Source organism: Oryx dammah, unplaced genomic scaffold, assembly GCF_014754425.2.
Source record: "Oryx dammah isolate SB20612 unplaced genomic scaffold, SCBI_Odam_1.1 HiC_scaffold_17, whole genome shotgun sequence".
NCBI lineage: Eukaryota > Metazoa > Chordata > Mammalia > Artiodactyla > Bovidae > Oryx > Oryx dammah.
In genome coordinates this window covers 50,630,703-50,656,505 of record NW_024070201.1, presented here as the reverse complement: position 1 = coordinate 50,656,505, position 25,803 = coordinate 50,630,703, and the positions used below count along the sequence as shown (strand labels likewise).

General features: G+C 60.4%; 1 protein-coding gene across 1 annotated transcript; it reads right to left on the bottom strand.

The window, feature by feature from the left end:
• Window positions 1-1,730: 1,730 nt before the first annotated feature.
• Window positions 1,731-20,070, bottom strand: RELT (RELT TNF receptor). The gene is made up of 11 exons (XM_040258796.1): window positions 19,957-20,070; window positions 8,102-8,217; window positions 7,003-7,077; window positions 6,731-6,897; window positions 6,445-6,524; window positions 5,540-5,797; window positions 4,241-4,321; window positions 3,918-3,999; window positions 3,533-3,775; window positions 2,981-3,179; window positions 1,731-2,826 (listed from the first exon to the last, which is right to left on the bottom strand). The coding sequence occupies exons 2-11, from the start codon at window positions 8,144-8,146 to the stop codon at window positions 2,779-2,781; spliced, it is 1,278 nt and encodes a 425-aa protein (XP_040114730.1). The 5' UTR covers window positions 8,147-8,217; window positions 19,957-20,070; the 3' UTR covers window positions 1,731-2,778.
• Window positions 20,071-25,803: the final 5,733 nt, after the last annotated feature.

The window sequence follows — 25,803 nt, the reverse complement described above, 5'->3', positions numbered from 1 at the left end:
GCTAAGTGGCATGGCTGTAACTAACACTCGAGCCCTCTCTGCCAGACTGTACCCCGGGCCTCCACAGAACCTCCCTTCCCTACGGGGGCAGAAAGCTGTCAGGTGTGGTCGGGGATGACGTTTCTGGGCTCTGTCACAGCAGTTCCTCCTCGAGAGGAAGGGGACTTTGTTCAGGGACTCGGCTCCAGGTCAGTGGCCGGGTTGACCCCAGGAGCAGGTGGGAGGCGGACACCAGGGCCATGGCACCCACCATTCTAGCCCGTGGGGGAGGGGCGGCGGAGTGAGAAGAGGTCAAGCTCAGAACTGTTCTCAGTGGCCACCAAGGGCCCCATCTTGTCCTCCAGCTCCCACCCCTGCCAGCAGCCTCGGCCTACCTTCAGCTCAAGAGTAGGCTTTAGAGCCAGGAAAGCTTCCAGGTGAGAGGGGGGTCCTCAGGGTCAACCGCATCAGACACACCCCTAGCTGGTCCTCAGCTCATCTCCCTCTTTTGGGAGGTGGCTTCAGTATCCCCAAGGATCAAGTGAAGAGACTGGGGCCAGAGCCATTCCTTTTTCTTACCTTCCAGCAAGCAGGAAATTGGGGTGGTAGGTGTGGTCTGGAGGCGACCAGTGCTTATTACCCCAAGGGCCAGCACTGAGATGGGTGTCCATTACCTCACCTGGGAAGCTCAGACCCAGCCTCAGTCTCCACCCCTGCTGCCATCTGTATGTGCCTCATCCCAGAGACCAGAGTCCAGCTTCCCTCTGGGAGCGGAGGCCAGAAGGTGGGAGGGTCAGCCTCCCCTTCCACCCAGGGCACGATCTCGTCCTCATCTCAGTGTGTCGTCCAGGCCCTCGGTGAAGTGGGGCTGGTTGGCTCGGGGCAGCCAAGTCTACCACACCCTGGCAAGTAGGGACACCAACAGCACTACAGTGGCCCCAGGGAACATTCCTTGGGTGCCCTGGTGCCCGTTGGTCCCCTACAACGATATTCTTGACTCTGGAGCTCTAGATGATGCTGAACCTCTGATGCTCCAGAAAATTCCTCCTGATGTCCAGCCTGTATCCTTCCCTCCCCTCTTGAGAGCAGGTGATGCTTTGTGCCCTGGATCCTCAGAGGAGCCCTCCCTTTCCTGCCCACCTGAGAAGCTGCAGAGAGAAGCCTGTGCTCTAGAGAGGTGAGAGGAAGGGAGAGGTTGAATCTCCACTCGAATCTGCCCAGCCTCCCCTCAGGGCAGGAGTTTTCCCTCAGCTGCCAGGCCAGGCCCCGCCATGGCTTCTGCCCCATGTGAAGTCAGGCTTCAGGCATATGCCCAGTGTGCCCACTGCCATCTCCCAGGTGCAGCAAGCCTGAGCCTTCCCAGGGTGTCCCCTTCCACCCCCACCCCAGGAGCCACCAGGCATCACTTCTTGGTTCTTCAGCCTCTCCTCGAGCCTCTTTGCCATTAGTGTTTAAATATGTCCCCTTCCATCTTTTAAAACAATACCAAACACCAAAAGAACCTGGAATTAACTAAAAACCCCCTCTCCCTGAATCCTATACCTGTGGCTGGACTGCAGCTCTTCCTTACCCAAGGGAAGATAAGGCCAGATGACCTGCGAGGCCACCTCCGGCCCCACTTCACCTGGTGCCCCACCTGCCAAACAGCAGACACTGCCAGGGGAGGGATGGCATGTCCCACACACAGGGCCTGACAGAACTATGCAGTGGGCGGGCAACCTGGGAGGAGGTGCAAGGACAGAAGCTTCTCCTGACACTACTTCCCCACATTTTTATTCAACAAATGGATGGGTATGGAGACGCAAGGACGGACAACTTCCAAGTTTCAATAAATAAAGAGACACGGGGACAGCCGTGGGCCCGCGCCTGCACAGCCCCACATAAATAACGAGACTGCTGAGCCAGCGTGGAGACGGAGGCGGGGCAGTCGCCCGCACTGCCCAGGCCAGGGGACAGACACCAACACCGCAGGGACACAAACCACCGAGGCCAGAGGCCCCTTCCCAGCCCCGTCACACACACCACTTTCCCTCCGAAGCGCCTGAGATCTTGGGGGTGGCTGGGGCTCTGCACCACAGTCCTGCCCAGGTCAAGTCTGTTTCTTCAGTTTCAATAAAAACAGCAGGGGCAGGGGCAGGCACATGCATTAGGCCCCTTATGTATGCAGAGCCACGTTCAGGCAGCCCCGGGGGAGACTTGAAGGCGGAGGCCCTGAAGCAGCAAAAACTGAATCAGATAAAGCTACTAGTGGGAGGGGCGGCGTGGAGTCGAGCTCTCCACCCCCACGACCCAGCCCAGTGCCCTGTGCGCCGCGACGCCGCTACCCCCACTTCACAGTCAAAAGAACTGGGACCCAGTAATGGCCAGGGGCTTGCCCCAGATGAAAACCCAGAACTCAGCTCCCAGCCAAGGTCCTTTATAGGACCTGTCAGAAAAGAAGGGAGTGGTCCCCTTACAGAGGCAAGGGTGGGGCCAGGGGTGCCAGGCAGAGGGCCCTTCCCCACCACAAGGCCTAACCGCCCGGTGGAGCAGAGGTCAGGGCAGGGCACAGGCTCAGGGACCTGAGGGTAGGGAAATGGGTGGCAGGGACGGGGGGCCTGCACCTGCTCCTGCACACAGCACCCGCCGGCCGGCCTGCCTGTCTCCTCACCAGGGTGGACACTCCCACCTCCAGGCCTTGGTGGTTTTGTCTGCTGGCGTTTCTGGATCCTCATGGGCCCAGCTGCAGCTCCATCTCCTCCAGGAAGGCTTCGGAACTGCTCAGGGCAGGGCTGCAGGGTCCTCAGATGGGACAGCCCCTCAGATGACCAGGTTGCTCTCATTTAGCCGGACCACATAGCGGTTCTCCTGGGGGACAGGGGAGACGGGTCAGAGCTGTCAGGGGGCTTCTGGCTCCAAGAAAGCAGCCCCTGCCCAGTGCCCTCTGGACTTCCACCCTTGCCTTGTCCGCCATGAAAGTGGCCCAGGTGCTGACAAGACACCTTCCCACTCGGGTCCTCACCTCGGCCTTGTTCTCTGCTGGGGGCTTCGGCCACTTCGTGTGGCTCCCACCACTTCCTAGAAGTGCCCGCTGCTCACTGGGGAAGCCAGGTCGTGGGGAGCTGGGGAGCTCACTCCCTGAGGGCCCAGCCTCCGTGATGGTCTTCACCTCGGAGCCCACTGAACTGACACGCTGCTCGGGAATTCGGGCCACACGGAACCTGTGAGGAGCAGTGGTGCCATCTTCCCCCGTTAGAGGGGGATCCCCAGGCATGGAGAGCGCAGCACCCGCCAGGGTTGCACAGCAAGTTCCTGGATCAGAGCCTGAGCCCTCCCATGTCTGTCCACCCACTGCCGAGCTCCCAACTCTAGGCCGCGTGTGGCCAGGCTCTTAGGTGTCTTGGGGGCTCAGATGTTATCGGGGCGAGGACCCTGGACACCCCCGCTGCAAAGAGAGGCCCACTGAGACCAGGAAGGGTGGGGCTGCCACCAAACCTGCCGCTCATGGATCGACCTACGGCCCTGCCTCCCCGACAGCCATCAGGGGGTCACCTGTGGCCTGTGCCCCCCTCACCTGCCCACAGACAGGATGGTGATCTCGCCCTGGCGTCCAGCCTTGGGGGTCCTGGCTGGGTTGGGCAGGAGTCTGGGAGCAGGAGTGGTGGCAGCTGCGGCCTCAGGGGACAGCAGCACCTCGGGCCACTTCTGGCTGCAACGGGAGCAGCAAGGACCCGAGAGTGAGGCCAGGCCCTGCACGGTGTGGAGGTGCTGGCGATGCGGGCAGACGTGTGGCATGCCGGGGGGCCCCGGCGGCAGCCTGTGGAGAACACAGGCAGGAGGGTCACAGGGCGGGGCAGGCCCAGGAGACCCCGCAGTGACAGGAGGGAAAACGCGCCCCAGGGGTGAGTCCCCAGAGGCAGGCCGGGTACCTGCGGTCGGGGGCCCGCCCGCCCGCTCACCTGGGCAGAGGCCGGTGGCCGGTCTGCACCAGCTGTCGGCTGTGGTACTCCTTCAGCAGCTCCTCCAGCGCCGCGGCATTCTCTGTGGGCAGCTGCTCTCAGCACCTGGCTCTGGGCAGCCAGGGAGGGCCCGCCCCCGCACCGACCCCTGCCCACTCACCCCTCCCCAGCCCCGGCTGTGTGCCTTTTCCTCCCCAGCTCACCGAGCAAGAAAGGGCAGCACCACCAGCCATGCCGGTCAGAGGGCCAGGCTGCCCGAGGCGCGCCGGCAGGAGGGGCAGAGCACCGCTCAGCGCGGGGATGGGGCCAGCCTCCCTCCTCACCTTTCTTCTCTGTGATCAGGCGCACCAAGACCCCGATGGTGTCCTCACTGGTGTCCTCAAGCCGGCAGGCAGGGCTGGTCCCTGGAGGGGAGAGAGAACCACCAGGATTCCAGGGAAGAAGGGGGTGGGACCCTCTCCTGCTTGCCGGCTACGCCAGGACTTGGCAGCAGAGGGCGCCCCAGGCCTGGGTGTGCGCGCCTAGGGCCTCCACTCTGGCTCAGAGCGGTTACTGTCACTGCTCAGCACCACCGCTCCGGCAGCCCCAGGTGCTGAGCGGTTTCAGGGCCCTCTGAACTCCACCATCCTGCACACAGTGTATGGGATGGGGGCCAGCCTCTCCCAGGGCCTGCCCTCTCCTCTGCCTCAGGGAGCTGTGGGCGGCCTCTCTGCCCAGAACCCTCACCAGCCCCAAAACACTCTGCCTGTCACACTCTGTCTTTGGGCCTGTCACTCCGCCCTGTCTTCTTTGTAACTAACCAAGGGCCCAGACCTCGAGGGCACGAGAATGGGCCAAACAATCAGTCCTGGGCCAGCAGCAGAGTCCTAGGACTTGCACCCAGGCAGCAGCCAGCCAGTTAAAGGGAGTCCTAGGCTAGGAAAACAAGTGCGGTTCCAGGCTAAATGGCCTGCCCAAAGTTCCCGTCCTGTCCCCATCCTGGCCCTGCCGAGTCAGGGGCTGGAAAGGGGACTGGCATGGGAGGCACCATTCAATCCTGACTTGGCCACTACGTTCTGTGAACAGAACTGTATGCATGTGGAGGCCCTGCCCTGCTAGCTCTCAGGGGCAGCGTGGGGGGGTGGGGGGCGCGGTTAAGGGAAAAAAGAAAAGGGCTCCAAGGCCCTAGGGGAAGGGCAGGAGGAACATCTTTCCCTCTGGTTCCAGGGCTTGTAACTCAAACCACAGCCTGGAGCTGAAACTGGAGCCTCTCATGGTGCCTGTCCAGGTCAGGTGCCCTGCCAGCCCTTCAGGCCAGAGGTCACCCTGAGTACCCAGGAGGCAGTCTAACCTTTGAACTACACACACAACAGCAGCCCCAAAAGGGTCCACACTCCTCCAGTTGGGAGGGAATCCCACTGCAACCCCTTGACTTCCTCTCTGCCTGTTCTGCCCCAGTTGCCACCTTGGGCCATCTCAGCCTTCCTTCCACTTTATCAGTTTGCCAATGTGCCGCATCTCCAGGAAACTCTCCTGATCACCCTTCCAGGCCAAGTAGAGTCCCTCAGGTGACCCCCAAGCTGAGCTAGGCTGGGCCAACACAGGCCCTCTGGCCTCCCCACTCGACCCTCGCATGGGCTCACCGCTGCCTCCGCCTCCGGGGCCAGGCCCGACCTCCTTCTGGGCCGTGCAATGGTAGCCCTTCCGCTTGAGCAGATTACACACCAGGATGCCCAGCAGCCCCATGAGACAGAAGATGGGCACGATGGCAATCACCGCGTACTGGGCAGCTGTCTCCTCGGGGCTGCCCGCCCGCGTGCTGTTCCCAGGCTGCCGCGTCTCCCCTGCACCGCCGGCCCCTGCGGCCACCTCCACGCCACGTCGGGCCCGTCGCCCCTGTTCTGAGCACCATGAGGACGGAGGCAGGACAGAGGCAGAGAGGCAGACGCTCAGCGAGGCCCAGGGCTGAGCCATGGGACGGGGTAGGGTTTGTGTCAAGTCCACAGCCAGCCACCGTCCGGCACGCTGCGGACGCCAAGGCCAGCTCAGGCCCCGCCTTTTTGGCCACTTGACCATCAGGATGGCCAGACCCTGAGCCCCCCATCTAGGCCAGAGGGGTAAACAAAAGGCAAAGGTGTACACATGCCTGGGCACAGGGACACCAGATCCTGCCCCTCCACAAGCCTGGCCCACGAGTTAGTTTCCTCAGAAAGAGACCAACTCCACGGGTGAGAGGAGGTGCACGTGTGTGAGTGTGTATGCTCACACTCGTCCATGTGGGTCGTTTTGAGGGGGAGAAGGAAGGACAGGAGACGGGTTGGGACGTGAGCCCCCAGCTGTGACAGCACCTGCTGGACAATCTCTGCCCCTCGGAGATGGAGAGAGAAGAGACAGCCAGCAGACCAAGTGGCCACGTCCCGCTGGATAGCCTGGGCTAGGGGAGTGAGGATCCCACTGCCCCAGATGGACGCAGAGGGGCCCTCGGGCTCAAGCTCGCCAGACCCCTTCCCACACACCCCCACCAGTCCTAGCCCCTGTCTGCACTCACCGTGACAGCTGCGGCCACCCAGGGGGGTCCGGGTGCACGGCTGGCAGGGAACACCGGGGGTCTCTGCGGGGGAAAACCACCTGCAGGGAGGGAAGATGTTACTGAAGCCCAGAGGCCATCCTGAGAGAGGCTGGACCTTCCCCACAGGCACCCTCACCGGTCCCGACCCACCCCAATCACAGATGGGAAGTCTGAGGCCCACTCAAGGGCGAGTGAGGCTGGGACCCCAGGATCTCAAGTCCTGGCCGCCTGGTCACGAGCCCCCTCGCTCCACCCCATGGCTCACCCAGGCTGGCAGTCTCCACATAGTGCGTCTTGCGTTGCCGTGCCCCCCTGGGCCTCGAGCCTCCCTCGAGAGCTGCAGCGTGAGTGGGGCTGGCACGGCCAAGAGCCCCAAGAAGCCGAAAAGGTGCCTGGGGGGCAGGATCTACATAATGTGCCCCGCCCTGGTTCCTGCAGGAGGGAAAGAGTGAGAACAGAGCCAGAAGCCAGGCCTGGGTCCCTGCCCCAGCCCTCGACAGTCTTCCCAGGAGAGGCCGATGGGCAGGGCGAGCTCACCACGTTGGGCTCCTGTCCGGGTGGGCACTGCCGAGGAGCTGTCGACGTAGCAGTGGCCAGAGGCCAGGGCAGCAGCTGGAAGGGCACAGGGCAGGACACACTCAGGGCAGAAAGCACTGGGGAAGGTGGCGCCGGGCCCACTGACCTGCCGTCCGCCACCCCAGGCACAGGGCAGGACACACTCAGGGCAGGAAGCACCAGGGCATGGCAGCGCCGGGCCTGCCGCCCGCCGCCCCAGGCACAGGGGCCTCCGGTTATGGGGCCACCCCCAGGCTTCAGGGGCACCCTCAAGCCGCAATCCCTTGTGCCCCAAGTCCAATCTGCCTGCCTCAGCCCTGATGCACTGCCACTGCCCAGGGGAGAAGGGAAGACATCTGCTTCTGGAAAGTGCCAGAAAGACCCCGACAGAGCCAGGTCAGGCTCTTGAACCTTTGGGTCTTTGAGTCATACCCTTTGAGCTAACCTGGACGATGAGGAGGACGTTCTTCCGAATTCCTCCCTCAAGTTCCGCCCCACTTCCTGCTTGCTGCCTTGGCCCCCACATCACAGCTGAAAATGTCATTAACCAGCCTCATTTCATCATCCCTGGGGCCGGGGCTACAGGGGTGCTTCTGGGCCCTTGGCCAAGGCTCTGGGACCATATCCTCCTCCATGACCTCCCTGCCACGCAAGGCTGGCCCATTCACAGCCTGGCACCCACAGAGGGCATGACAGGTCCCAAGGGAAGGATCTTCTCAATTTGTATCCCACCCATTCCTCTTGGAGCGCCCTCTTTTCCCATTCCAGGTGTGAACTATCTGCTCTGAATCCCCCTCCTCCAATCCTCTGATGGGGCCCCAGCTTGGGACAGGTGCAGAGTCGAGCCAGCTGCCCTAACGGGCAGAGGGAATGTCACATGGGAGCATGAGGGACCTCCTCAGGCTCCAGACCTGGTTTCAGCTTGTGCCAAGCACTGGGAGGCCAGGGGCACCAGGAGAGGAGCGGGCCAGACTGTCTCTCCTCCTCAAAGGAAGGGCTGCGTAACCGACCCCAGCACCCACCTTGGCATGAGGCTCCTGAGGGCTCAGGACACGCCTCCCCCAGTCCCATCCCCACTCACCACGAGGAGACAGGACAGGGGCCAGGGCGGCGGGCTCAGCTTCATCCTCAGGCCCCAGCAGGTGGAGACGGAACAGAGGTGGCCGCTGTCCTCCCGGCGTGTGTTCCTGGATGGGGCTGGACGGGAGGGAAGGTAGGGCGATGGTGCTGGGCAGGAGAAGGCTGGGGCAGCCTCGCAGGGCAGCGCAGGCTTGGGGGGCTTCCCAGGGGAGCAGGGCTTCTGGCCTCATCCAAGAACAGGCAGCTGCCCCAGGCCAAGCACGGAAGCGTGAGAGGAAGGGACTGACAGCTTGGGGCCGGGTGGGAGGAACGAGCGGGCTGGCAGCACCCCCACGCTCAGCCTCTCCGCTCACATCCTCAGCTCTCAGGGCTCCCGCCTCTCAGAACTCCGGGGGCCACAAGCACGCCCGCCTCTCTGCTTGCCTGCCTTCACTCTTGCTGTTTCTGCTCCAAGGAAGGCCTGCTCTGCCACACTTCAAAGCCCAACACAACCGGAGGCCCCTCTAGACGTTCTTTCCCCCAAAGTGCCTGTGTGTGGCCTCCCCCAGCCCGACCCCACCACAGCCCCGGTCCTCCCGCGGGCCCACCGTCCACACTGGGCCGGCTTCTCCAGAGCGCCGGGCCTGCCCCTCAGAGCCCTGCGCACACCTGTGGGGAGGGGGTGGTCGCGGCAGCCACGCTCAAGCCTTCCGTCTTCTCCCAGGCGCCTCCTGTGTGCTGGACACCGCCCCCCAGCACGGGCAAGGGTACGAACAAGAGAGACCCCGCCCTGTCCTCAGGGAGCTCACACCCAGGAAGACCTACGACCAACAGATCAACCATGCCAGGCGGAGGGAAGGGCTAAGACACCAAGCATGGCACATGAGGGCACAGAGCGTGACGGGCACTGGCCGCGCAGGGAGAAAAGTCTCCAGCTGGCAGACAAGGCTGAAGAGCAGGGAGGAGGATTTGGCTTAGACGACAAAAGGGACAGTGGCAGAGCCAGGGAGTCCCGTGACGGCCCCCCAGGAGGCTGTGCTCCAGGCTCGGGAGGAAGAGAGAGCGTCTCGGGCAGCTGGTGACCCCGCGGGGCAGCAAGCAGCCAAGCCCAGAGCCTGGAGGGCCCCCGCCTGGAGTCTCTTAGTCTGACGGGCAGCCTGGCAGAAGGAGCACTGCCCGCGGTAAAGCCCCGGTCACAGGAGAGCCCATCAGCCTATGAGAGGCCGGGACTTCCCACATGAAGGGGGAGGCAGAGGAAACTGACCCGGCCGCGCCGTGGGCCTGGCCTGGCACGGACCTCATGGGGACCGGGGGTTTGAGTTACACCAACCTCGGGACTCTCCAGGTCACTGGCGGGGGCTCTCGGCCCAAGGCCAGCTCAAGGGAAAACCCAGGACAGAAGGTCCGGCCACGGAGCAGAGTGAACGGCGCACCCTGGCCGTCAGCACCTGACGGGGGGCATCCTCTGACCCAGCCTCCACCGGCGCCTCCTCCAGCGCGGTGACACGTGTCCCTCCCCTTCCCAGGCCCCACTCCCACTCAGCCCAGCTCTCCATGGCTCCCTCCTTTGTTCGTCACGGAACTCACCCACAGCTGACCCCGAGTCCCAAGGCCTCAATGCCAGCCCCACAGCCCTGTCCAGCCCCAGCGCCCCTCCGTATCCCCAGGGTGGGCCCAGAGGGCTGGGGCAGGCGTGGAAAGTAAGAGACTGGTTGGCCATGAAGAAGAGGTCCCTCCACCCCGACCCAAGTCCCACCCCGTGACTGGCACCTGCTGGGTGACTTGTGTCCGCAGGCAGGGGCTGTGCAGCTGCTGACCTCCAGATGGACGGGGAGCTCTGATCTCAAGATTTCCAGGAGGAAAGTGGGGTCCAAGGGCCCAGACTCAAAGGCAGTGAGGGCCCCCTCTGGCACATTCACAGACACTCACCGCTTCACGCCTGACGCCTTCTAATTACGCGCCTTCTAATTACCCCAAACCAGCACTTACTCCAGTCTGACCGCCCAAGTCTCTGCTTACTAGCAGCTCCCTGGGCCCCCACACTCAGCCTGAGCCCCCGGCAGACCTGTCCAGTCAGGCAGCTGCTGGCCGCCACCCAGAAGCCCCTGCACATGCGGACACCTGCTGCTCTGACTGCCCTCTGAGCTTTCTCCCCACCAGGCCTCCAGCACCTATGCTGGGAGCCCTGGAACCCTGACTGGAGAGCAAGTTCCCATCAAGCCCTTGGCTGGGTGGCAGAGTGGGGGCGGTGGGTGAAGCCTCCACCCCCCGACCCTGCCTTCCCGTAGGCAGGGCAATCAGGGACCTTCCAAAGCCCAGCACCTTGGGGCACCTCCCGAGGGCTTCCTGGGGGGAGGGCTGTCAGAGACGGGCAGACTGAGGCCCTGAAAAGGGTGGCAGCTGGTACGGTGGTCCTCTCTGGCCCCAGGGTTCCTGGCAGAGGAGAACCACCCTCAGGGCCCCGGGGGCACAGAAGGAAGTTAGCTTAGAGGCCACTCCTCCCAGAAAGCCAGCCTGGCGCCTGTTCCCACAGTCCCCAGCTCCCCGGGGGACCTGAGCCCCTGCTTCACCTCAATGGGGCTCAGTCTCATCTGTAAGTGGGAGCTGTGCGCCCCAGAGCAGGGCTGTCACGAGGTTAGATGAGGTAGCCTGCCGTGGGTCCTGTGACTGCCTCCCCTCTTTTCTTCTGCACCTCCCGCCAGGGTTTGCAATTATTTGTTTGCTTGCTTACTGTCTGCCCCCCGACCAGACAGCAGCAAGGGCAGGGATGTCTGTCTCGTTCACCACAAAATCTTCCCCCAGCCAGCGTCTAGAGCAGGAGGCCTCCATGAAACATGGGGATATTGGGGGCTGGGGGGGAGGGTTCCTCACACACAGCCTGTCCCCACCCTCCTAAAAAGGCCCAAACAATTAGGACCAGAAATTCCCTGGAAGCAAGCCCAGGAGGAAAGCTGCGACCAGGGCCCCTCACAGGAGGTGCCAGAGCCCCAGCGTGGCGTAGCCCTGCAGGCCCCGGAGAAAGAGGAAGCTGTGTTCCCACCCAGCCTCCTCAGGCCTCAGCAGCTTCCCCTTTCCCAGAATTGAAGCTCACGGGGTCACCGCCGGCGGGCGCCGCCCCACCGCCTCCACTGAGGCTCCTCCGACAGCTCCCCGCAGCCCCAGCCCGCCCTGCAGTGGCCTCCGATGCAGCCGAGCTGCAGCCTAGGTGTCCCAACACCGAGGGCTGGGCCTGTGCCTCCCCACAGCGCCAGCCACTCTGAGCTGCCTTCTGTCCCCACACCTGCCTCTCTCCCTGGCACTGGGACCTGCTGTTTCCTCTGCCCAGAACCCTCTCCCATCACCCGACACCCGCCCTTCAGAGCTTCGCTGGAAGCCGCTTCCCCCTGGAAGCCCCCAACCACCACCAACCTGTGCCCTCAGTTTGTCGCCCTGGGTGTGACCATCCTGTTTACCCAGCCCCTTACCCACTGCCGTGCTGCCCCCGACCCCCATGCCCAGCACCCAGCACCCGAAGAGGCATGTGCCAAACCAGGGGATCAGAAGAGGTGCTCAGGAGCAGGGCCAGCTTCTCCCAGGGTCAAGAGGGCCAGAGTGCAGGCCGTAGGCTACGGGGCCCAGCGGGTGGGGCTGGGGTAGGGGGCACTGAAGCCAGATTTGAACCCCCTGCCTAACTTGGGGAGAACCAGCCTTCCTGCTCTGCTCTTCACTGGCTCTGCCGCTGTGGACCTCAGCCCCGCTCCCCATCTCTCAGAGGGCTGTTGTGAGGACAAGAGAGAATTCACATTAAACACTCGGCACAGGGCTTCCTAGGGGCTTCCCAGTAGTTAAGAGTCTGCGCGCCAACAGACTCTTGCAGGGGACACGGGTTTGATCCTAGTCCGTGAAGATGCCACACGCCTCGAAGCAACCAAGCCCGTGTGCCACAACCACTGAGCTGGGGCTCAAGAGCCAGCTATCCACAAGTACCGAGCCCAGCACCACAGCTACCGAACAGGCTACAACGGGACAGGCCACCGCAACAAGCCCGCACACCACAGCGAAGAGCAGGCCCTGCTTGCCACAACTAGAGAAAGCCTGCGTGCAACAACAAAGACCCAGCACAGCCAAAAACTAATAAATCAATCTTCTTTAAAAAAAAAATACTCAGCACAGAGCCTGACATAGAACAAGCTCTCAGTAGGCACTCACCACGCCTGTTTCCGGTGTACACTGTGGAGGGGGTTATGGCACACACCTGATGCGCGAGGTACAAATGAGATTCTCCTACATTCATGCACAATGCTTGGCACAGAGCCTGGTACACAGGAGGTGCTCCTTTAGACACACTGACCATCTGGGGGGGGGGTGGGGGGTGCAGGAAGGGAGAGGAAAGGTTGGTGGGCAGAGCCCAGGTCCCACCAAGTCTAGGCTGGAGCTGAGAAGCCTTCGTTTCCACCCCCCACCCTCGGGGCCTACCGGAGCCTTGAAGGGTGAGCAGAGGAGCGAAAGGCATGGAACAACTCCTGTCTCAAAGGCCTGATGGGCTGCCGGCCAAGTGGGGCAGGGCTGGCAAGACGGAGGTGGGAGGCAGGTTCCCACCTGGAGCAGGGGGTGGGAGACAGGTATTTGTTTCCGACAGAGGCTTTATGGCCTGTGGACCTCCTGCAGCCTCCAGAGGCTGGGGTTGCCTGGAAACACAGCTGGACACAGGCCTCTCTCAGCAATGGCTGCACCCAAGCAGGAAGACAAAGGCCTCCCATCGACAGAGAAATCCAGGTTAGCAAGGAACCCAGTGGTTCCCTGGCAACTGGGGCTGAAGTAGGGCAGTGCCCACAGCTAGGCGCTGTCTCCTTTTCATCCTCCGCCCTCACAGGGAAGGGGACAGATCCTCATTCCCTCAGGCCAGGCCCTCATCCGGGGTTGCCTCCACTCCTCACAGCAGAGATGAGCACGCCTCTTTCATCCCTAAGGAAACTGAGGCTGCAGGAGGTCACCTTATGGGTCACCCCACCCAACCAGGGAGTGGTAAAGCAGAGATGGAGGCCAGGTACCCACATCTCTCTGGCCCCAGGCCCAGTATAAGACAGATGTTCGGAGGGTTTGCCAACCTAGCGGCAGAGGCTAGGGAGCTGGCAGCACACGGGGCGATTCAACTGCAAGCCCATCTCGAAGCACCCGGGAGGGCCCCCGGCAAGGAGGTGCGGCCTCCAGTGGGGCCTCTCAGCTTTCCTGCACAGACTCGCCTACTGCCCCCGTCTACACCAGCTCCAGTAGGAAAAGGCATTGTGGGAAGCCTGGGAATTCCCGGGGGAGGAAGAGCCCAGCGGGGAGGCCAGCTCCTCAGGACTGATGAAGGGGCCACTCGGTAAGAAGGGCGAAGGGCGGCCTCATCTCCACCCCCCACCCCAGCCTCAGGCAGCCAAGCTCTCTCAGGTCACAACCCTGGGGTGAGGACGCCAGGCCATGCAGAGCCCCCAATCCCACCCCAGCGCCCACCAGGCAGCAGCTGCACCCCGGCCCGCCCCTGGGAGGCTCAGGGGCGTGGGGTGGGGAGGTAGGGCACGGGTTGGGGCAGGGGCTGGGGGTGGTTAATTGGCCCTTGAGGATAAGAAAAGGGCTGAGACAGCCAGACAGGGCCCACCTGCCCCTCCCAGTCTAAGTGCAGAAGCAATCCCTGCCCCCTCCCTGGGCTGAGCCGGGGGCCCAAACAAGCCAGTCATCCTGAAGCAGAGCTGGGGCTCCCCTGCCTGCTACTAAGAACCTATTGCATGCCCATTCCCTTACCAGGAAGACCCTGATGCTGGGAAAGATTGAAGACAGGAGGAGAAGGGGACAACAGAGGATGAGATGGCTGGATGGCATCACTGACTCAATGGATGTGAGTCTGAGTGAACTCCAGGAGTTGGTGATGGACAGGGAGGCCTGGCATGCTGCGGTTCATGGGGTCACAAAGAGTCGGACACGACTGAGCGACTGAACTGACTGACATGCCCATTCCCTTACCAGGCCTCCAAGACAGGGTTCCGGGCTCCACAAATGAGGAAGCTGCAGGGCAGAGAGGCTGGTAGTGCCCCGTCACCACCTGGCCTCCAAGGAGACAGGTCTCCCTGTGAGGAGTGGGGACAGGCGGGCAGCCCCTGCTCTGGCCGCCCCAGACTTGGCAGTCCCCCGCACCCACGCGCCCTGCTCCAGCCCAGCCCTCCACCCACAAGCTCTCGCCACTGCTGCCCTCTCCTCTGAGAGGCCGCCCCTGCCTCCCGCCCAGCTGCGCATCTGTGCCAATCACTACTGCCCCAGGACGGCCTGCAGCTCCCAGCACAGGCCCTGCCCTGGCACCCTGGCCAGGCTGACTCAGGCGAGGCTTCGAGAACCGAGGGGAGACCACAGGCCCAACCAGCCCTGTCCTCCAGCTCCTCCAGACTCAAGGGGCTGGAGGAGAGAGACTCCCTGCCCCCAGCAATCCCAGTCAGGCCCCAACCAGCAGAGCCTGAGGATGGAGGTCACGGGAGGCTGGGCCCAGAGCAGTCAGACCTGGGTTCAAGCTCTAGCTCATCACTTAGGAGCTCTGTGACCTCGGGCAGTTACCCTTCCTGAGCTCCAGGGTTCTTCCCTGCAGACAGGGGTTCTGGTCCCTGTCTCCAGGGATGCTGAGGGGATAAATGGAGCCACTGTGGGTAGTATTGACCAGGGCCTGGGCTGACCAGACCTCTCCTGAGTACCAGTTCTCAACAGCCCACATGAGCCAGAGGAGGAGCCAAGCTCAGAACAGAGCGGCATCCAACCAAGGTCACCCAGTGACTCGGGACAGGCAAGAGAGCTTGGGGAACCCAACATCAGTCCCAAAAGCATGGGTGACGAGTCTTGGACTCCCCAGGTGGACCCTGGGTGCCCATTTCCCAGCCATTACACGGGCCCGTGTCCACCTGCTCCCACACCAACTGAAGTCACAGTGAGGAAGGAGAGGAGGGCTGAGTAGTCCCGACCCAGCCCTGCATCCCCAAGCCTGCTTCTTCTGTAATTTGGGACAACTGTGCCTGTCCAGCCGACCACTTGGCATGGCTGGAGGACCCACGGTTCATCAGGGAACAGGGGCTCTTCTTACGATCAGGCCTCACTCCAGGTGTCACCTCCTGCAGGAAGCCTTCCCAGCCTCCCCACCCCTCTCCTGGCCCCCTCAGCCATCATTGGTCATGTCTAAAGAGGAAGGCAGCAGGTGCTCCGGAAGGTGGGGCACAGCTCCGTCCCTGTGCTCACTGCTCCTTCTCACGGTGAGGGCATGAGGTCCAAGTCAGGTCTCTCCTTCTGGAAGCCCTCCTTCCTTCTCTCTCTACTCACACACTCAGACCCTGACTCTATAGGCTGCAGAAAATCCTTCCATCTCTCTCCGGTGCCAAGCAACCAGGGCACATGTTCATGGCCACATGGGCAACTTATTCACGGAGCCCTCATCTTTCCCAGGAAAGAGCTCTGGTCTTCCAGCAAGCAGACCTGGGTTAGGATCTCAGTGACACTGGAATCCTGCCCATCCCTTCCCTGGTCTGGACCCTCTTTTCGAGGCCAGTACCTGGAGGGGCCGCTGATGGGCCTCAGGGTCCTGCCCAGGGCTGAACATACAGCCAGAATGCAGCACTGACTCCACCATCTTCCTGGCCACCCCATCCCCAGCTTGCTGCTAAGCTCTGCCAGGGATCACATTCCAGCACCCCCACTCCTGAGTGGGGGGCCCTGCTGCTGTTCTCCGGCAAAATTCCTCTTCCTCTGGTCCACCCTCACTGCCTACCTAGCAGAAAGGCTGCCCCACGGGAGGGAGTGGGCCTTGCCCAGCCAGGCCAGGGGCTGGGCAGCAGCACCGCCACTCCCTGCTCCCCTTACAGGTGCCTGGTCCTTCTTTGAAAACCGACGCCAGAGTTGTCAGACAACCCTCAGCTCGGCCTGGCGGAGATAGGGCTGGGGGTTGGGTGGGAACTGGAGTGCCAGACTCGAGCACCAGCCGCTGTGTGACTCAAACTCGGACTGGACCCCTCTGCCCTCAGAGTCTGGGCTCCCCGGAGCAGCCTCGCGAGCAGGGAATGTGCTGTCAGTGCCTGCACCCAGGGCCTGACACACAGCAGGGCCTCCGCGGGGAGCCTGCTCTGCCGGCCCGGGATGAGACCCTTGCCTGAGGAGCCCACAGCGAGCACCAGACTCGCCCCTACACAGAGGGGTGACCTTGAGGACTCACCCCCAACCCCAGCACACGCCAGGGACAGACCTCCCTGTGCATCTTGGAACACAGTAGGCCCTCAGCCTACAGTGGCTGCCAGTCCTTCCTGCCTGGCTAACACAGATATGGCCACGGGAGAAGAGAGGATAAGGGCCAGGCCGGGCCCACCCAGCTGGGCATGTGGCGCCCACGAGGATCCACCCCTGGACCTATTCCTAGAAGCGAGAAGGCGGGCAGGCAGCACGTGGACCACACAACGAAGAAGGACTAACACTGGGCTGGGAGGGCTCCTGGGAGAGAGGGTGGGGGTGGGGCCGTACCCTGAACGATCAGGAGGGTTCTAGAAAGGGGAGCCAGCAGAGGGAAAGGCGAGCACAACCACAGCATCTGGTGGAGAGAGATAAGGCTGAAGATGTAAAGTTCAAAAAGGTCCTGGAAAGAAAACCTCAATGACAGGGTGATGAGTCTGGACTGTACTTTGTTGGCCAAAAGTACAGGCTGCCTTAGGGAGGCCACTCTGGCACCACGCGGGGGTGGGACTGGAAATGGAGGCAGAGAGGCCAGAGCTGGAGCATAAGAGGTGCCCTGGTTTTGTGAAGGCAGGTCTTGGGCCTGCTCCCAGTCCTGGGCCATGTCCAGCCTGCTGGGGAACATGTGGCAGGAGAGAAGGTAGGTCCCCTGCCTGAAGGGTGAGAGCCAGAGCATCAGGGTGGCGGGGGCCTTGGGTAAGCTCCAGCAGTTCTCAGAACCTCAGTCTCTCCAGCTTATAAAATGAGGCTGACCCTGTGAGCAGTGGCTGGGGACGGAAAGCTTCCCCTCCTTGGCCAGAAACAGGCACCTCCCTCCAGCAACTGTTGCACCAATCCCAACTGGAGCCCTACTGGAAACCCAGCCTGGCCCCACCATCCCTGTTATTCAGGGAACCCAAGTTCCCAGAAAAGTCTGGCTTGGGCAGGGCACAGGGTAGGGCCAGGACCAGAAGAGGAGGTTAACTCTCGGTTAACCCTTCCCCTCGCCCTCCCGTTCCTAGGCCCTGAGCTATTTCCACCTCTTTGCTGGGGATGGAAATAACCCAGGCTCAGTCCCAAGAGACCAAGACAGCCATTCTGATCAGCCCCAAGAAGCACAACTCCAGTCATTCCAGAGAGGACAGAGGGACACCCGGATCCCCAGCTCCAGCTATCAGCCACACAGCTGCAGGGGTCTCTGGGCTGAGGCCCGGAGAGTGTAGGCATAAGCTCAAGGTCACTCCCGGCCTGTCCCCTAACTCCTGCAGCATGTGGGTGGTTTTGGAACGACTCTGGCTAGGGGCATAGGTCCTCACAGGTATGGTGAAGGTCAAGTGGGACTCCAATTCTCCTGCCACCCTTGGAGCCTGGGCTATGCTGCTGACGCCCAACACTCCTCAAAGCTCTACAAACACTCCTCAAGAGCTATACAGACTCTCCCCAAACCAGTTACAGGCTCTAGAAGGCAGGAGACAGGCCTTTCTGGTGACCTCTGGCTAGGGGCTGAGAGCTAGGGGGAGGGAAGAGGAGGAGCAGAAAGGCCACATAGTCTACCACCCATAATGTTTTAGACATGTAAGCAAACACACACCATACTCAGAACTCGCAATGGTATATCCCCTGCCAAGGCCACGTCGCCAGCCCAGGTTGAGAGAAGGAAGCCCAGATGCGCCACGAGCAGCTTATTGTGAAGGGAAGTGGCCCTCGCCAAGCAGCTCACAGGGCTTCAGGAGTAGGAGGCCTGAATTCCAGTCCCGGCACTGACCTGACTCTGCGTGACCTTGGGGAAGTCACTTTGCTTCTCTGAAGTTGTTTCCTTCTCTGGAAAAGTCACCGCGTCTCAGAACCACTGTGAGGATTCACCGAGAGCATGCCATAAACTTCAGCATGGCACATGGAACCCTCGCCCCCACTCAGAATGCAGTCAACGTTTTCAAAGGGTGACAGCAGATGAGAGAACTTCCAGACCCCTCGGCAGGTGTCCCTTTACCTCTCCTAATTTCCAGTCTCCTTTGCAGGAACCTAAAAGACCCTCTTGTGGGGGAGGGGGCCTCAGGAAGGTCTAGTCCAGATGGTGAAGAGGCTCTGTTCCAGCTCTCCAAATCAGAGGCCACTCCCGGGAAACCTGCCTCCTCTCCCCCCATGAAGGGGACTGAAGAAGGGAGACGGGGCCAGAGAAGTCCATGTCTGTGCTTCAGAATTTTCAGCTTTGCTCGGGGAGGTGTGTCAGTCCTGTCACCAGCACCTGGGTGCAACCCCTGAGCCACTTTGTCCCTAGCAGACTGCCTGCCCCCCTCCCCCACTGCAGTCTTTGCGCCTGAGGGAGATAGGGGAGAACAGAGACAGTTGACCCAAAAACAACAGACGATCCCAAAGTGATGATTCACAGTCTGTTCACAGCCCAGCACCTCAGTGTGCAGACAGGGAGACTGAGGCCCAGTGAGGGTGGGATCTGAGAGCAAGACTATGCCTGGGCCCAGTAAAAATACAGGTTACCCGGGGGCAGAGCTTTGCCAGGCCTCCCAGAGAGAGAGAGAGAGAGAGAGACAGAGAGAGACAGAGAGAGAGAGAGAGAGACAGAGAGAGAGACAGAGAGAGAGAGAGAGAGAGAGAGTGAGTGAGTGTGTGTGTGTGTGTGTGTGTATGTAAGACCGAGAAGGGTGGAGCCTGAGGCTACCTCAGGGGCCCTCTGCTGCTGCCAGACTTGGCACCCCAGGAGATGCCACTCAACCTTGGCGCCTCTCCTGCCAGGACAAGTCACCCTCACTAAACTGGGCTCCTGCGGGGGTGCCCTCTTGGGTACAGTCCTGGAGAGACTCCTGTCCCCTCCCTCGAGCCCCCTTCCCTTCCAGCCCCCCATCTCCTAGCGGGTGTTTGAGGTCCCTCCTTCCCACCTGGTACTCATCTCCCTGAGGTGCAGGCGCGCACACGGCACAACGTGACCCCACAGCAAGCTATGCTCTGGGGGCTGGTTCTCACAATCACCTGGGGCCCCTCTCCCTCTATTCCACGCTCACCCACGTTAACGAGGGTCCTGGCCCTGCCCTGGTCACGCCACAGGCCACACACAAACACACTCGGTGACCCCAGTGACCCGGGGTCTCACTCACAGCAGGCGGGGGGGGTCACAGTCACCCGCAGTGACCCGAGGTGTCTTACACACAATCACACGCACACACTCTGCCTGTCACAGACACACAGAGCCCCTCTGTGTCTCCCGCTCGGCCCGGCGTCACCGCCCAGTGTCCCGGCCACACGTTCGCCCCGGCTGGGCCGCCTCACGCGCCGTGTCGCCCACAGTCACGGGCTGACACGGCTCAGAGCCCCCTCCGGCCGCTCCGCGCTGCAGCCGCACTGAGGTGCCGCCGTCCAAGTTTCCCGGGCCGGGGGCGTTTCCGCGGCCCGCTCGCTCCTCAAACTGCAAGTCCCGCCGCCGCTTTCCCACCGCGCACAGCCGGGCCTGGAGCCGCGGCCGAAGGACGCACAGGTCCCCGGGCAGGGGGGCTCAGAGACGAAAAGACACGAGGGCGGGGGGGGGGGGGCGCGGGGCCCGGGCTGCGGCATCCGCCGCGCCGGCGAACTTCCTCAGAGACGCGGGGAGGCAGGGGGCGCCGCTCGGCTCCGCATCCCTCTGGCCCCTGCCGCGGGGAACGGACTCCGGACCGGGGTTCCGCGCGACCTCCTTACCTGGCCGCCCCCTCCAGCAGCCCAGCTCCTGGGTCGACGCGGTGCCCGGGCCCGTGTCAGTGAGCGCCCGGGCGCCCGCGCAAGCTGCGCGCCTTTTGAATGAATCGCCGCCCCGGCCTGGAAGACGCATGGCCCCGCCTCCGCGCGTCACGGCCGCCGGCCCCGCCCCCGACGTCAGCGCCCGGCCCGCGGCCCCCGCCCCTGGAGGCTGCCTTGGGGCGAGCTGGCGCTCTGCGGCCCGGCCGTGCTGCTCTGTGTCGCCATCTCTCGTGTCTCGCAGGAACTGCAGGGGCTGTGCCAGACCAGCCGCTTCTGGGGTCAGCCCCTTCTGGGCTCCAAACCAAGAGGGAGTTGCAAGATAGACTGGAGACTGGGATGCTACTCTGAGACCTGTCATCACTGCCAGTGCAAACGGGGCACCGCTGCTCCTCACTGGGTCTCGTTTTCCTCCTGGAAATTGGCAGCCAGGGTGAACGAACTCACTTTGTCTTGTTGAGGAGGCCGAGGCCCGCCTCCAGACACCCCACCCGTTAGGTGAGAAAAGGCCTGGTGAAAGTTAATCTATAGCGGAGGCCCACTGGGTAGGCTTCTGCCATTCTTCGGGGCCCAGCCTGAATCTCTTTCCTCCAGGAGGCCTTTCCTGCCTCCACTTCCCACCCCACTACCCTCCGCCGGGATACTTAGTCCCTCCTTCCAGCAGGACAGGTGATACACTGCTTTCCGTTTCCTACCACCAGCCGTCCCACCCTGCAGATTCCCAACCTCAACCATGGGGTGCCCAGCAGAGGGGCACTAATCATATTGTATTTCTAGCTCTGTGCCTTATGGTGGGCCAGAACTGAGGGCAGCAGCTCAGGCGCCAAGGCTCCCGCCACTCAGTTACATTCAGGGGTCCCCAGCGGCTCTCCCAGGACAGCGGAGCTGGATGGGGAAGCAGACATTAGGGAGGACCTTGTGCTGGGGGCAGAGGCCTGGCCAGAATTAGGATAATCACAGCTCATGGCAGAGGTGGAGGAAGGTAAATAAGTTGTTAGGGATAGATTGTGAGGGGAGGTGGAGAATTCTAAATAAATTGAGTCAGAGAATCTGAGCCATGGGGTGAGGGGCAGGAAAAGGTCAGGTCCCCAGGGTCCAGGAGATCCAAGGAGGAGAACTGGACACCTGCAGAGGGAGGGGACAGGGAAAGAGTTTCCATTTCCTTGGGCGAAGCCCAGGTTGTGGGGGAAGGGCAGAGAGGCTCCAGATGACTGACATTAGGATCATAGCCCCAGCCAGGCCCCTCGCACGAATATGGAGACCCCCAGGACTAGATCATGGGTGGGCCCAGGGTCACATATCCCACATCCGAGCCCACAGAGGTCCATGCTGGGGACCTAGTGAGGGAGCTAGAGCAGCCCAGGATGCCCTCATCCCTGCAGATGTTTTCTTTGTAAGGGGAAATTCTATTCCCCTGTTCCAAGTTCTGGAGTTCAAATGGTGGCATTTCACATGCACTCAAGAGGCCAAATGGGTATATGCTTTTTGGTCAAGTAGTGGCCATTAACCAGACGTCCTATAGAGCAGGGATCCCCAACCCCTGGGCCACACAGCTGGAGGTAAGTGGCGGCCAGAGAGTGAAACTTCATCTGTATTTACAGCCCTCCCCATTGCTGGCATTACCATCCTCCCCCCTCCCACCCCCTTCCCTTGGTCCGTGGAAAAACTGTCTTTCTCAAGACTGGTCCCTGGTGCCAAAGGGGACTGCCACTATAGAGGGTCCAGACCTGTCTCTGCTACCAGCTCCATGTGAGGCTTTGGTCAAATCCCTTCCCAGTTCAGTTTCCCCATCTGAAAATGAGGCTGCCTAACTTGTTGCCTGGAAGTCATACTAGTTCTCTGGTAAGGAGGCCCGACCTGACTGTGTAGGAAGGATGAGCAGCTACCAGAGCCCAGAGACATGACCAGGGATGGAGGAGGCGAGCAGTCCCTCTGTCCTCCGAACCACAGCAAGCTGCACCTGGAACCCTGCCCAAGAGTCTGGGAACATTCAGCTGCTACAGAGAGGAGACAGGGAAGGAGTTGTGGAGGCCAAACGAGAGATTTAGATCGGCTTTTTATGGTGCTTGGAGAACCACAGGTTCGGGAAAACAAAGGACTCTTAGAATCACAGGCTTTTAAAACTCCTGGCATCTCAGATGGGTCCTCAGAATCTTAGCATTTTATCCCTGAGCTCAAGCACCTCAGAGACAGACGATCTTGTTGAACCTCCAATAGGGAAGCGGGAGAACTGAGCCCAGAGAAGTCCTGCACGTCATCCTAGGCGGCACAGCACAAGACTCCAATAAGCTGGGTGAGCTGTGGTGACCCAGGGGCAGGGACAAGGGCCCCACTGAGACTTTGCCTGAGGTGAGGTGGGGATCCTGGGCCGCAGGATCAGAGAAAAGGGGCTGTTTGCAGGGGATCTGAGCAGATAGCTGCCTCTGGGGTTATGAGGGCTACCTAGGTGGCGCTAGTGGTAAAGAACTTGCTTGCCAGTGCAGGAGACATGAGACCCGGGTTCGATCCCTGGGTCAGGAAGATCCCCTGGAGGAGGGCACGGCAACTCACTTGAGTATTCTTGCCTGGAGAAGCCCAGGGACAGAGGAGCCTGGCAAGTTAGGGCAAGAGTCAGACAGACAGGACTGAAGCGACGTAGCATGCACAGGGTTATGGACCAGAAATGGTGGCGCCCTCTGTGGATACCCTTAAATTCCAATGTGACTGTCCAAAGCAAGAGGAAATGTCATGGCTCAGACTTAAATTTCAAGACTCTGCGCTTGGCTAACCCCCTAGCTGGCCAGGTTCTATCCCTCGGAAGGCGGGCTGTCCTCCTGTATCTGTTCCGAGCCTCCAGTGGGAGGGTGAGCTTGGTTTAAAGTCATTGTCAGGCTACGTGGCCTTAAGCTAGTGACTTCGCCTGAGTGCAAATTCACTCTCAGGGCATTGTGAGGATCTGCTGAGACCCCACATGGGAGGCACCAACTTGCCCCCTCCCCATCAGCCCTGCATCCTGCCCCTGGCCCAGCCCCTTCACTTGCCTTTGCCAGGCAAGGCTCCTCGTTGGCCATAATGGGCCCAAAATAGTACTTCCCCTTGCTGGTTCCTGCAATCTGGCCTGTGGCTTCAGGTCTGTGAGGACAGAAGAGAGACTTGGTGTTTGGCAGACATGCAAAAGATGCGAAGAGCTCTCAGAGGTCACCTGGGTCATTTTTTTTACTTTTCTGACCATAGGAAACCTTCCTGCCTGGTTCTCCCCTACACCCACCCCCAGCCTCAATGCTGCCTTGCTGTGTGACGTCAGGTAAATCTCTGTCCTTTTCTGTACCTCATCTTCCTTGTGAGGCAGATGTCTAGCTAAACCCTGTTGTTTCTATCTAGCCCAAGGAAACACCTGGAGAACCCCCCTTGGAGAAGAGGTGGCTTTTGGCCCTGACTGTCTCCTTTGAAGTCAGGATGCCCTTCCCAGGCTGGGTATGAGGAACATGAGCCAGATACGTCATGAGTGGCGGGTGTGTCTTTGGCTGCTTGGACTGTCTCCTGTCCTCCAGCCACCCCATGTCACTGCCCTTAGTCTCCCCCATGAGGCAGAGACCTAAGCAGACAGACCACATGCACATCCCGGCTCTACTGCTTAGTAGCAAGGCAACCTTGAGGAAGGCATTTAACCTCTCTGAACCTGTTTCCTCATCTGAAAAAAAGGATAATGGTGCCAACCTCCCAGGCCCACTGAGGATGAAACTGGATGATCCAAGCTCCTGGCTTGCAATAAATAAATGGGAGCTGGGGCTATTATTTAGCAATATTCAAGACCTACAGGGAAACCTCAACTGAATTCTCTAGATTTAACTAAACAAATATTTATTGAGCACCTACTTTGTGTCAGGCACTGCAGGTGGCCTGGGGATGGAGCAGTGAGCAAACATCCCCCTTGCAGAGTTCACATTCTTGCTTCCCTGCCTTTTCCTCTTTCCCCACTGCTCCAGCTGGGCCTACACCTCAGACCTCTTGCTCCAGGTTTCCCGACCCTTCTTTGCATTGACTCAAGCTGTTCCTTCACTCCTCACAACAAACCCGATTCCTACTACCTCCACCCCAGTGGCATGGCTTGTGGGATCTTAGTTCCCTACCCAGGGATCAAACCTGGGCCCACAGCAATGACAGTGCAGAGTCCCAACCACTAGACTGCTAGGGAAGTCCCTGGCTGTGCCCTTTAAAGCAGTGATTCTCCGCCTCACTAGCAGAAATAAACCACGGTGTCAGAAGCCAGCGTGGTAGTTACCCTAGAAGGGGAGAGTAGGTGGGGGTACGTGGGAGCTTTCAAGTGGTGGAATGTTCGGTTTCTTAATCTCGGTGTGTTTATTAATAAACTTATCTAGCAGCCCACTAATGACTTGAGTACCATTCTATACAAATTTTATACTTCACTTAAAAGTTTTCCTACAAATATGACTGACACTTGGGTCAGTCCCACCCTCAGAATTCTGATCTAATTGGTCTGGAATGTGACCTGGACCCCCCAGGTGATTACAATGTGCAGGCAAGATTGAGAACCACTGCTTTGGAGGAGCTGATCCTTCTAGGCCCTCCCCTAGGCCGGGTGCCTAGCGATCGATCGTGCATCCCAGGACCGCCCTGCCCACAGCTGACCTGCTCCGGGCTGCTCATCTCTCCACAGGCTGCCCGGTGTCCTGGGATGTGGCCTTTCCGGGCCCATTCCTACCAAGGCATATTAGGGAAAATGCTGAGGATCCGGCCTTGGGTAACCACTGCTGAAAGTGAAGTCTGTCCAGAGGCAGAAGAGGGCCTCAGGCAGCAGAAGCTGTGAAGCAGAAAATGGCAGCTGCTGGTGGTGACGCAGGAATCAGAGACTCAAGATGGAGAGTCCAGGGGTCTTAAGATGGGCCGCAGTGCATGGGGCCACCGTGCTAACAGCTATTTGATTCTAGTTCACGTTTAGTTCTGGTTCTAGTCAGTGCCCCCTTTATTTCTGGGCAGAACAAATCTCTTCCTTGCAGTCCAAAGATCTGTGCACACCAACCAACGGTCCTGTGGGGGAAAGGATCATCAACCCCAATTTACAGATGACGAGATGGAGGCTCAGAGGGAATACAAATCACCCAAAGTTGCATAGTCAATCAGTGGCCAAGTTTCTGTTCAGCTTCAAAACCTGTGCTCCTTCTATGCTGTTTCATCATAAATTCCACGTGAAGGTAGCCTTCTACTCTGTGATGTATCTGTTTTCTGTTACCCTCTCCTCCAGATCATCCCAGTAGTGATGCTGCCAGATGTTTCACGCCTGTCCCATGGCATCAAGGGCCCGGCAGAACTAAGATACGTGAATACCAGTGTGCCAAGTGTGAGCCTGCACTCCTCTTTAGCAAATGATTTCTGTCAAGTCTTAATTGTTCAGGTTGAAAAATGTTCAAACGTGTGTTCAAGAGAGCTGAAGCCTGATTTGTTCTTTTCCTATAAGTCATCACCTTGCGTCTTGCTGGTACACCCTGGTGGAAAGGGCTCTGTGCCCCTGCGAAGAACAGTCCTGTGTTGTCAGCCTTTGCATTCTCATGTCTGATTTAATGACCAGAAATCACAGTGACTTGGAGTCTACCCCTGCTCACCTTGGCCACTGTCAGATTCTGAGCCTCCTGAGGCTTTGCTGAAGAGCACTGATTCTTGTAGGAGCTGTAGACAGGCTCACATTCGCCTAGTTTTTCTTTGTAGCATGTGTCAGCTTCAGATTCCCAAGCTTTATCCCAGGCCTCCTGACTCAGGAGCTGGGGTAGCCTGGGAATGTGTATTTACATACACATAATTTATGTATCATGCTTT